This window comes from Aptenodytes patagonicus, chromosome 14, assembly GCF_965638725.1.
Source record: "Aptenodytes patagonicus chromosome 14, bAptPat1.pri.cur, whole genome shotgun sequence".
Lineage (NCBI taxonomy): Eukaryota > Metazoa > Chordata > Aves > Sphenisciformes > Spheniscidae > Aptenodytes > Aptenodytes patagonicus.
This window is the reverse complement of record NC_134962.1, coordinates 17,786,326-17,799,022: the sequence shown is the minus strand read 5'-3', so window position 1 is coordinate 17,799,022 and position 12,697 is coordinate 17,786,326. Positions and strand designations below refer to the sequence as shown.

General features: G+C 50.5%; 1 protein-coding gene across 1 annotated transcript in view; it reads right to left on the bottom strand.

The window, feature by feature from the left end:
* Positions 1-1,642: 1,642 nt before the first annotated feature.
* Positions 1,643-12,697, bottom strand: part of AAR2 (AAR2 splicing factor) — a 46,679-nt gene continuing 35,624 nt past the window's right edge. The window contains exon 3 of the mRNA XM_076352217.1: positions 1,643-3,353. Within this exon, the coding sequence (XP_076208332.1) occupies positions 3,306-3,353 (48 nt within the window). The 3' untranslated portion in view covers positions 1,643-3,305. The remainder of the gene's footprint in view (positions 3,354-12,697) is intronic.

Genomic DNA, 12,697 nt, shown 5'->3' with positions numbered 1-12,697 from the left:
CAAAAATGCTCAATGGTTAACAGTGGGACCCTTTTTTCTCTCATGTGCATAATGGTCAAACCTAATGAGTTACTACAGAATAATTAAAATCCCCTTTTCCTGGTTCAAATACACACCTGCTTTATAAATAATGTATCAGATGCATATCAGCAGAAATCTCCTTCACTGGCTCCGTCTCATTAGCAAGTGGTGGCCCAAGAGGTGAAGGTATGGCAGGTGGTGGTGACCAGGAGATGTGTGCTCCTATCGAAGCTAAGCTGCTAACGCAAATGCCCGCTGTCAGCAGCACCGACACGGCGCAGCCCCGAAGCTGGCGAGACATGCTGTCACCACCTGCATCGTGCCGTGCTGGGCGGGCAGTGCCATGGCTGGTGGGCAGAGCTCAGACCCTGGGAGGTGTTGCTGCTTCATGCCTCCAGCACGCTCATGTGGCCACATCCTAGGTTTGCTCCGCTCTCATCCTTCAGCATCTCTTGGTCTTCCTAAAATCTCCAGATCCCATCAGATCCCATCTCCAGATCCCATCTCCAGATCCCATTCCTGGCCAAAGCAAAGACAAAAAAAAAAATCAGGTTTCCTTCCCCTTTTGCAGGGTACTTCTTTGGGAAAATGCAGCTGCGGAAAGAACGAGATTTTAGCTGGAGGCAAAAGAAATGCAGCTTCCAGGTAAGCATCAGGTTTGAGTTCCCTCAAGAAAAGTAGGATTTCCAGGGACTGAGAAGCCGCAAACACAACATGTGGGATCACTGAGCTATCACAGAGCAATTAGCTTAACACCAGTGTGGAGGAAAATCTGGAAACGTTATGAGGTATTTTGTTAAATGGATGGAGAGGTGTCCCCTGACTAGAGGTACTTGGTGCAGGGTGGGAGAGTATGGCTGGTTTGAAGGTGCAACATCACCATCCTGTAGGCTAGGGCCTACAGTTAATTATCTAAAAAAGCCAACTATAAGCTTCATAAAAGCCTATAAAAGCTTTATAAAAGCCTAATAGAAATAGAAATAGCTGTGCTTTGTTTTTAAAATCACTTACAACACGGATCATTATTAGTCTTAATTATCTCCCTGCAGTGTGGAGATACCATGTTTTTTTAAAATTTTATTTTTCAGACACAGAAAGCACACAAGGCACATTTCAGAGATGAAATAGAAAAGCCATTGTAAAATGCAGGGAAGGCTGTGATGTCTCGGGAGCTGAAGGCCTCCCAGCTCCCTCACATGGCCTGGGTGCGTAGCTCACTGTTGCCTTTCTGACTTCAGCATCCCGGGCAGTGAAGCAGCTTTGGGTGTTCATGCCCTGGAGCTCCTGCAGTTCAAGGGCTTGGAGCTGGGTTTAGCTGTAACTGCTCCCAACAGCCGTGGTGCAGCTCGGTCTCACCCCTAGTGCAGTGTGAAGCTCGAGGTGGCCATGCAGCTGGGGAAGCTGTGCCCTTTCCAGCAACACAAACAGAAGAAAGGAGATGGCAGAGCCACCGTGCAAGTTGAAAACCACCTCCTGAACACTGACTGCAGTTCTGTTCCCCTCAGTGTACACAGGAATTAGACCTGGAAAAAGCTCACAGTGTCTTACTCCAAATGAAGCCGACAGCAACGAGGTTCAAACCAACCCAAAGTGCTGTGATGAAGTGGAGGCAGAGCTGTGGTACTCCTTGCCACAGGATGCTATAGATGCCAAGAGTGTACAGGAATAGATGGAGACCAGAAAACTGCTTGAAAGAGAAATTCATGAGGGTTCAACAATAACAAGTGTGAAAAATAAGTAAATGGAAACAAATGAAATCCACAGGCAGGTTATTAAATATCCAGAAACCAGATCTGGCTTGTGAAGTCCCTGAACTGAAAACACTGAACCATGAACGATGAGTCTGATGGCTGACTCCCTGGAGCAGTTTGGGGAGGAGAAGTTAGCGAGTCTCCAGCACACCTGGTGGGTACCTGAGGCGGGTGGTAACCCGCACGGTCAGCAGCGAGCAGTTGCATGGGAGCAGCTTAGGCAGCTCCCAGTCCTGCCTGGGCCACCACCAGGATAGTCCAGGGACATTGCCTTGTTCTGAAATGCAGAGGGACAGCCCTGCCTGTGTCCAGGGACATGTGGAACTGACTCACAGCAGGGACAGACCAGTCCAGGCATGCACTATGAGAGTTGTGCTCCCCTTTATACCAAATCCATCATTTTTAATCTTCAAAACACACAGAAACGCTTAAATTCACATTCTGCGTTCAAGGCATTGATGTCAACGAGAGACTAAAGCCAAAGGAAGAAAAGCAAATTTTTCTAAATTATCTTGCCATTTTTAGTGACATATAAATTTTTTTTCACTGACAGCCATTTTTTCTCCTTCACTGACAATCTGTACATTTCCTGATGGCTGCTACTACCTGTGTGGGATTGGGTGCATTAAAGGTAGCAGCTCCAGCAGAGCCCAGCATCCCTCCCTGAGCCTCTTATGGAGAAGCAGTGCCTGGTCCAAAGTCCATGCAAGCTTGCAGAGGTGCCATTGCGGTGTGGGGAGCCCCTAGGTGAGCAGCAAGGCAGGAGTGACTTGGGGCCAGGCTGAGCCAAATAGCACTTTGCACTGAGGCACCCAAGCAGGCACCATCCTTGGTGCTTCAGGCACAGCCCGCAGTCTTCTCGGTCCTCCGAGGGCACCAAGGTGACTACGCAAGACTTCCCTGGAGCTGAGGCCACTGAGCTGGGATGCAGTCGCTCTAGCTGGATGGTGTAGCTGGAGCTTGTCTGCTTCAGCGCTTCTGCACTGCTGCAGATGGAGTCAGAAATGATCCTGCAGGCGTTGTTTCATGGGCACAGAAATTGCTCCTGCCCTTCACGGGGCAAGCGTCTGCACACCGTGACAGTGGATCCCGCAGAAACTCTCGCCAGGATGGAAAATGGTTGCTTCATTATATCAGCATCATTTCAAATGCAACGATCAGAAGTGTCTGTGCAGAGCATCCCCGCTGCCCAGCAGCCCTGTGAGCCCTGCTGAGGCTTTGTACCGCTGCACTCATCTGCCTCTTCGGGAGCTCCCTGTCTCACGCCAGGTGGAGGTGGGTTGTGGAGGCTGGGTGCTCCGGTCTGACATCTCTGTGGGGTCAGTCTGCTGGGTGCAACTGCCCGGCAGGTGTCTGTGGGAGAGAGGAGGGGGCAGAGGTAGTGCAGTCAGCCTGTCCATCCACCCTACTGAGGCCAGAGTGCCTGAGAGGTAAAAGGGGCTGGCTGGGCAGCCAGTCCAAGAAATGCAGTGCTGCCTTCTTGTGTGCATAATCAGGACGTTGGTGCTGTCCCCCTGACAGATTTGTAGCATCTCAGCACTCTCCCAGCTCCAGGTACCACCAGCAAGTTCTGGCACAACCCTGCAAAACAGGAGAAAGAAATAGATGGATCCCCAGCCGAGATAAGATGAATGGGTTATGTCTACCAGCCAGGATTACCTGCTTAGCATATATATGAAAAACCCAGTGGAACAGAAAATGCCTGGCTTGCCTCCTGGCCAGGGAGGCTGGGCAGCAGGACACCCCAGCTGCCACAGGGAGCTCACCGGGGACAGCTTGGTGCAAAGCCCACCAGCGAGACTTCTGTCCTGATGGTCCTACAGATTTTTGGATGGGAGCCAGTGGCCACAGCATTGCTCAGGATGAGAAGAGTAACGGAGCTGCTGCTTGGGGTTGGGAGGAAACAAGTGCATGGTGATGCTGTGATGTTGTAGCCCGGGAACGAGTCTCTCTGGATCTTCATGAACCACCAGAGCAGCCAGGACTGAATTAATGCCACGCAGCTCACCCCAGGCTGCCTGCTGCTCCTCCACAGTGTGTGAAGTGGGAAACGGGTCCTCTAACCAATGCTGTGAGGAGTGATGGACCACATGGTTCAGCTCTGCTCCTGGGGAGCTCAGGTGCACTCAGGATAACACCGCAGCTTCCCAATGGAGCTGGGCTTGGCACCAGTGAATGAGGAACAGAATTAGGGCCCGAAGGGAAAGCCAGAGGCTGATCGTGACTCCCTTAGATGCTGTTTTCTCTAACGACACCATCAGTCTGTGGAGGATCCCAGCACTCCCAACAGACTCCGGCTGTGGGAACCTGCTCCCGCACTGGGACAGAAGCCTGGGGAGGGATGCCAGCAGCACCTGCTCCAGCCCCATGTGCCCGCCTCCCTTGCAAAGAGCATCAGCCTCAAGGGAGAGGAGGAAGCACCAATTTTCGGCCCCTCTGCAACAGTTGAGGGCGAGGTGGTCACAGCCCAGGCACAGTCACTGGGCTTTGTGATTGCAAAGGGGAAGTGCTGCGCCGGGAGCCCATCTCCCTGCCTCATCCAGCCATGGGCAGGCAAGGGACAGCAAGACAGGCGGCAGCGAGCCATACCTACCAGTGGTTGAAACTTGGAAACTGCATTTAGTAAGAAACTGTCACATCTTGAAACCCCCATTAATTCTAGCTCAGGGAAAAATCTGTCCGATAAAATGAGCAATTCCGGAACAAGTATGGTTTGGAAAACAAAACTGCAAATTGTGTTTTAAAATAAAATACACAAATAAAATTTAAAATAAATTATTAATTTCACCATTTTCCCAGGGATACAAATTGTATTCCTTTACATTTCTATCACTCAAGATGTGTCAGCAGCAGTACTGTGTAACATGCATCAGGCACACACTGGGGCAGAGGATTCCAGCTCTTCCATTATTTTATTCACATTACTGTATTTGTTTTACATCATTCTGAACAGCTTTTACTTAGCATTGATTGAAACATCTTATTTTCTAGATCAAAGTGTTTCTTTGTGTTTTAATGAAATACTTTGACATAATAGCTTTGTGTTAGCTTAAAATCATTATTTAATATATTGAAAACTGCTGGTCCTCTAATTAGTACGCTGTGTGCTTTTCTTCCTATCTTGTTCAAAGTGTCAAAACATTTCACTATGAAACAATTCTATTAGGATATATCAGCAGTGGTTGTACACACCGTGATGTGTCTTTTGATATGATGTGTACACTGGACCACTATATCAAAATAATAATAATAGTGCTGCAAACCTGAAAATTAGAGGCTCAAAATTAAAATTAATTTTGAGTGTAATTGTTGTTTTCCAGGTGAAATTTTGAAAAAAGAAAAAAAGTCAGGACTCAGCAGGATTGGGTAGTGGGTGGGTTTGAACGCTTCCTGTCTCCTATCCACCGCTGAACTTGGATTAAGAGCACTTTGGGCAAAGTGCTTGTACAGCCCCAGTGCACTGGGACAAGAGGCTGAGCTCTCCTTGCATTCTGCAAGAACCTTCAGCCAAATGACATGGTGGCCTGCAAGTCCTTCAGCCCTGCACCATATCCAAGACTGTTGTATCAACTCTAGATCAGCTGCTGCTGTGTTTGGAGATCTTGGTCGGCTCTGCTGGGACAGCTGATGCCCCGTGCAGGACAGCGTGGGCTCCTTGCTCTCTTTGGAGTAAATCCTGCAATATATAACCCACTGCTTCTCTTAGAGATGTCCGATGCTGGGGCAGTCAGGCACTGCAGGTAGACCATGATCTGCCCTGGAAGGGACAAGATGAAGTCCTCAGTGCAAGGAAGATGTTCAATGAATAGGACTCCCTTCTGTGCTCGGTTTGCCACCCCTCCATGTATTTTTCTACCCATGTTCACCACTGCTTTTGCATACACTTTGCCGAAATTCCACCCTATTTCTCTCCTTTTCTGTCCCACATCTGTCCATTCACAAAGTGCTCTTTTCCTATAGATTTATTTCTCTGCTTGCCTTTACATCTGTATATGTCTCTTTTTTCCACTCAAAGAGTGACTAACACATGCAATGAAACAGGACAATGTGCTCTGCCAGTCTCCTCACTCTTCATTATGAATGCAAGAATCATCCTGTTTTCACAACAGATTTGCAAAATGTTGCAAATATTTTCATTAAAAATGCCCTGTTTCTCTAATCACTGGGGAAAGCATAAAAAAAAAAATTAAACATTTTAAGTGTGATTTGGATTGTTCTTAGCATGGAAATATCCATTTTGTGAATCTCAGAGAAAAGGCTCAATTTTAAGAACAAAAATCTCAGAAGTGGAAAAACAGTGTACCAGTGTACCAGAAATTTTGGCTCCGCAGAGCTGAGATCCTCCCTTTTTCTGCACATCTCAGCTCACAGTTCAGTATGACCTGCTTTGGAAGCATAGGAGACAAAAGTCTTTGGCTTTATTAATCAGGAACCATATCGTCCCTCCATATAGATTATGCCAAAGGTACATCACTCACACTCCTGCAGACTGCAGAGATGTGCTTTCCGCTCTTGGTGAGAGTCTTATTTATTGCACTACAGATGAACCGTGAAAGGATCTTTAATGCTTTTCCACCTACTGACCAGCTCCTGTACCTCTGTTTATCCAGCCATGTGCTTGCCTGGCAGTTATCTGCCTGAATCTGTCTAGCTAGTGATTCACCTTCTTGTCAACATACCCGGAGATTTGCCAGTGTTGCAGCCTCTTGCCTATCAAGTAACATGAGATTGTTGTACTCTGTATATGAGCATGTGCCTGAGAGACAGAGTTAATGGATAAAAACAATTTTATTATTCATCTTTTTTTTTGGCTACTATCATATTGCAGGACAAGAAGACTGCAGCAGGAAGACATCTGTAAATGGCTCTGACAACCTAGAAATTAGGTGCTGGGGAGGGACAGAGCCATTTCGCGCTCAGTCCAGGCTCCTTGTCTCACATACAACTTGCTTAATTTCAGCCAATTCAGGAGGGTTTTGTCTGGCCAGGTGCCGTACGATGCAGGGCTGGACTTCCCAGAGCCAAAGTGGGAGCAGACCAGGAAAGAAGGGGTCGGCCAGCACAGGGAGGTGGGCGGAGAAGGGCAGGGCACCTCCTGGCATTGGCTCTGGCACGGCCCCTGGCGCCTTCCATGGAAAGCCATCGTGCTGCTTGCCTGCTGGCATTAACCAGACCATAGACCGTCCTGTGCTCTTGTTTATCTTCACAGATTCAGGAATACAAAAAGCTTTGTTCTGGGCAAAAAAAAATAATTGAAGGGAACTGTCCCATCAGAAAAGTCAAATGCTGTCTGGCGGCTGGGACCTGCTCCTGCAGGGTCCTTGGGGCACAGATGGGGAGACAAGGAGGACAGGAACACAAGTTAGCAATGGTTATTCACTCTGTCTCTCAATGCAGGAGCTAAGCCAGCAAAGAAGCTGTCACGCAGAAGGTTTAAAATGTGCAAAAGGAAGGATCTGTCCATACAAATGTGAGAGGAAATTGTGGACCTCCTCGCCACGGGGCATCGTGTTGGCAAAGAGAATAAAGGGATTCAAGATGGGCGAAGTCCAACATCTGAGATGATGGTCTGAACACAATCTCAGAAGTCTCTGAAAGCAGCGACACCTCAGTGAGGTAGCTGAAGAAGGCGTTTGGGGCTTGTCATGTTTCTTACACTTCTCCCTGAGCATCCTCCACTGGCCACAGACTCTTCTGGCAGCAAAACTTTGAGCTTTTATGTCCCTTTCCTCAATATCTCTAACACAGGTATTCCTACCTCCACTCTTCAAAGTGGAGGCATGGCAGCCAGCTTCAGCCAAGAGTCATGATCATCAGGCAAGTTGCTGGTGATGAGACAGGTCCAAGGCCAAGTTGGGAAGGCGAGTCCGCAAGCCAGGGTCAGGATCAGGAGTGGTGACGGTAACTGGGGTCAGACACAGCCCAGTGACCACCCAGCAAACCCACAGCAGTGAAGCAGGTCAGGGCTTGAGCCAGAAAGTCAGTCCTCGGGTCAGGGTCCAGGGGACCGGGACCCTGCTGGGTGCAGGCATGGCTGCGATGGGGCAGGGGCTCAGCCCTCGCCAAGCCTCCCTGCAGTGCTCGCTGGGACCGCACCGTCCAAGGGCCCCGAAAGACAGGGGCCACCCTCAGCTGGCCTTGAGTCTTGCCAGCCAAGCCTCCTTGCGGGGGCGGGGGGGGGGATGGTCTCAGGACCCACCAGTGTGGATGCTAGGATGGCAAAACACGACTCACAAGCCTGGCAGCTGTGCCTGACAAGCACCCAGAAAGCAATGATGTCCCTCTGCTTAGGGGCCAGACAACTGCTTTTGGCAGCCTTGGTGTGACAGGGTGAAGCTGCCCACCCCCCGTGTATCAACACAGGTACACAAATCAAGAAATACTCCTCCAAAGAGCCTGGCTGTCCTTGTGTGAGAGACCAAGAAATGTCACTCTGGTCCACCCAGGTAACTCCCCATGGCTGACATGTAACAAGGATCTGTCAGGGGAGCCGGGGTACTGCTAATGGCAGGGGGGACACCCCCTTCTCACTGCCATCCTGCCAGTTCAAGGCTCTTTTGGACTCTTACCAGGCAGGGATGGGACTCTGCAGCCCACTCAGGCTTAGCCACCAGCAGCAACCTAAGGATGAGGCGCATGGGCTTGTTTAACTCCTACGGAAGACAAATATTGCCCCAATGTTTGTTAGCTAATAGCCATTTTGCTTCCAAATAACTGTTGCCTGGGAAGTGTGTTGGTGATAAAAGCAATACCAGAGGAACACACGTGGAAGGAGCACTCGCAGCAGAGTGGGAGGCAGCTGGGCCAGGTTGGCTGCAGTGCAAGTTGCAGCTCGTCTCCCAAATGCCAGAGCTGGGTTGAGCTTGGGGTAGGAACCAGAGTCCTCAAAGTCCACCCAACACCGTCCCTTGGGGTAGGGTGCCCTTGCCATTACTTCACCCCCCACCATGTACTGATTCTCACCTCTGCGTTACAAGTACGCCATGCATGAGTCTGAGGACCCTCTGACTCTTCCAGGATGGGACCCTGGTCTTCCTCAGAGCACAAGAAGAAGCAAAATTGGTGGGTTTGTCTTCCTTTGGAGTTTTCAGGAAACTTAATGTCAAGCTGTGCTGGTAGTATTTGTGCCCCTGGGAGACCAAAGTTTGGATATAAAGGACAGAGAGACCCAAATGAAATGAACTGGAGACCACAGTCCTCACCTGAGACATCTGAGGGTGCCAGCACTGAAGTGGTGGAGAAGGCACATACGGGGCAGTAGGATCCTGCACAAGGACATGAGGAGCAGTGCTGGGTCCAGGCCTGCGCTGGGCAGCAGGGGATGAGCTGGAGGGGGTGAGCAGAAACTGGGGAGGGGACGACAGGGGGTCCTCCAGCACTGAGCCCCAGCAGCAACCATGCAGATGGGGGAGATGGGCATTGCAAAGACAACTACAGAAATGTGCCACTGCCCACGTAGCCCCAAGCCTTGCCGTCCCCCCTCTCTTGCCCACTGCGTTTTTGAGGTAGTTACATTTCCCATTCTCCCCTTTTTGATAGCAGCAGCTTCTGGCAGAGCACATGGCCACCCTGTTGCCAGGAGGCCTTAGAAGCTGACAGATACTTCATCTGAAAATGCCTCAGCAAACCGACAGCCCCTTGGTAACCGCAGGGACTAATCTCAGCTCTGGTACCCCAAAAGGGTGTTTGTAAGGATGCCTCGTGGTGCAGACCAGCACCTCAGGCAGCAGGTGGCACATACTGGTAATGCACAGAGCCCAGGATTGGCGGCCCCAGCTCCATCCTGGCCTCTCTGACTCCTTCACCGCCGCTTAATTCAGCCTTTAGTCGAGCACCAGCCAGGAGAGGTCCAGGAAACGCAGCTTCCTCCGCCAGGTCCCCCAGCCACACAGCCCCGAGGTGAGCCTGCCCCGCTCTGCTGGTGGCCCCAGAGCCACAGGAAACCCTTCAGCAGCAGCAGAGAGCACAGCCCCTGCTGCTCAGTATGATTTGGGCTTCCTGATGGTCTAGATGACATTAGGCAACTTCCCACAGCTGCTAACTGGGCCAGATCTCCCTCCCACCGGTAGAACTGGTGTTTTCCAGTGATCACTTAGAGCCAAGTCTGGCACCTCACTGTGTCCATCACTGTCCCAGACATGTTATTTACTGAGGACATCTTTTTCATTACTTTAGCTCATCAGTCCTGACTCTTCCCAAAACTTCTTACAGGCTGGTCGTGGTCTTTGGTGGTTTCTCTTAGATCAAAAGGTCATCAATGGAGAACCTGGACCCTGCCATACTCTCCTGAATGGACTGTTTTCTGTGAAGCACCTCAGAGCTGAAGACAATGTCAGTGGACACCGAAGAAACCACCTCTTGTTGGAGATTCTGAATCCTCAAAAACACGTGCTTGCTTTCCCTAAGGGCATCTCCTAGATGCTGCAGATATAACCAGGGCAGGAATTTATTTGGGGGGCCAGAGCTGGCAGAGGCAGCAGAACATGTTTTCTTGCAGACAAAGTTACGGTATTCCTTCAGCTCTCCTTGACCTCAGCAATGACCAGGGAAGGGAGACTGGCTTTACCTCATCCCTCTGTTTGCAAAAATGTTTCTCACACTTCCTTGCTGCTGCTGCGGTGCACATTGCCTCTCCAGAGCACTCCTCCTGCAAGTGAAGGCTGAACCAGCTCCTTCCTCCCCTGGGCAACTCCTTGCAGAGGGAGGTCACCTGTCACCCTTCACAGCCATTTCCCATCCATCACTTTGACTCAAGCACCTGCAGACCTGTGCTAGTGTCCTCTCCTGTAACGACCAGATCCTCTATCAGGTCAAGAGTGTCAGGGCAACTCATGCTCCACGAGCCAGCTTGCATGTCTTCCTTGTGTGAGCAAGTCCCAATTGGTTTGGGTTTAATTCTGTGTCTTTCTGGTGGCTTTCTGAGCTTTTTTCCCCATTTCTGAATTGCTAAAAGATCTCATCTCGTACGAGGGATCCATTAGCCCTGGCAATATTGCCTCTTTAGATTTCCAAGAGCCACAAACTCTTCTGTGCCCACCGTTGATTTCTGCACTTCATTCAAAGGCACAGCCCAGCTGCTCAGGTTTTGTGCAGAGTGCAGAACTCCTCAATTTTCTGTAATACCCTGTGATAGTTAGCTTCCTCTGCCTGACTTAATTGAAAGTATTAAAAACATCATGTGCTTTAGAGCAGACTATTGTAAGAAGTGAAGCTGCCTTCTCACAGTCTTCCCTCTCTAGTTCATCCACTACTTGCAGAGAAACGGGAAAGCACCATTTAAGCCATCCCTCCCACCTTCCCAAGAAGCTGTGCCTTGCGCAGGGCTTTTAGCAGCTCCGTGCTTGCCTTCAGGGTCTCTCTCCAATCTGCATATCGACTGTGGTTACCTGAGATCAAACTCCTAACACCATGCTTGGTCACCACAGAGCAGCCTGTCTCCTGTGAGGACCCCTGAAGTCTTCATTCTCCTCAGCAGAGGGGAAGGGATGCTTCATCCTTTGCCTAGAGATGGTGTCATCCCCCTCTGTTTTGGTCATATGGGACAGCCTCATGGTTAGGGGCCCTGTGCCCTGGGTGCTCTGGAGGTCTCCCCACTGCAGGAGTGGCAGTGCCATACAACCAGAAGGTACCACGTGCAGGAGGGTTTAGGATGGGCTGAGGGAAGGCAACCTGTGGCATGGTGCACCAGAAAGATGCCTTTCCAGAGCCTCTGAAGACCCTCTCCATATACCTGAATCCCTTCTTGCCAGCCAGGCTCTGGCCCCACAGGATGGGGGGCACAGACCAGCAAAGCCTTTGTCACCAGGCATAAATGGCAGCATGGCTGGGATCATCACCTACAGCCTTAGTCAGGGGCTCCTCTGAGCACCACATCTAACCTCCTCCATCATCCATCTCCCTCAAAACAGCCAATCACCTCAGCTTGTGTGGCCATGAGGGGCTCTGAGGACCAGGATACCCATACTGTGGACAGGATAATGACACAAATGCCCCATAACACAGGACTGATGTGCTGAGGTGATCACCTTGCTCTTGGGATTGATGGAGTCTGTCCCAAAGCCTTCATATCCTCCAGCAGCCCAGAGCTGGGAGACTTAGAGATGCTAGTCCCCTCAGAGACATTGCACGACATGTGACTGGAGGAGGTGATCTGAGATGTGCTCTGAGGAGATGTGTCACCGTCTCACATCCTCACCTGGTGCCCTGGTGAGAGGGGGCCAAAGCAGGCTGATGCCAGGGTGGGCAGGGCGCACAGCAGTCATTGTGCTGTGACTAACTATGGACGTGTGAAGGAGCACTCAGAGCCACCCTTGCTGCAGCCATTGCAGACCTACAGCCTTGCCTAGCACTGGCTCCCCCAGTCCTACCCATAGCGAGGGCATCACGGCACAAGAGCTGACACCAACTCCAAGCTACCACAGGTGAGGCTGAACCTGGCAACTCTCCTCTGCCCATGGGTTGTTCATGGAGGATCCCAAACCCTCACAATTTGTAGCAAGAGGCATGCCCCACCTTTTGCCTATGCAAGGTCATAAAAATCACTAAGATTCACTAAATATTGTGAATTGTTGTAATTGGTTTGTCCCACGATGCATCAAATGCCCAAGTGTTACCACCAGCATGCCACAAGCTCCCTTCTACTCTTCCTTGCCCCCAGAAGAGCAAGGGATGATGCACAGCCTGGAGCACACCTCCTTCTCCTCCTTCTCTGCCTCCTCCTCCTCCTCTCAGCATTGCTGAGGAAGGCACAGCACTTGCCTCATTCTGCCATTAAAAATCAAGTCAGCCCAGTGATTAGCGCTAAATCCTGGCGCGCTGGGATGGTGTGCGAGAGCAGAGCTTGCTGCACAGGGCACTGCATGTGCGTCCACACAAAGGAAGCAAGAGATGAGGGAAAGCACAGCACCCTGTAAAAGGTGTAAAGG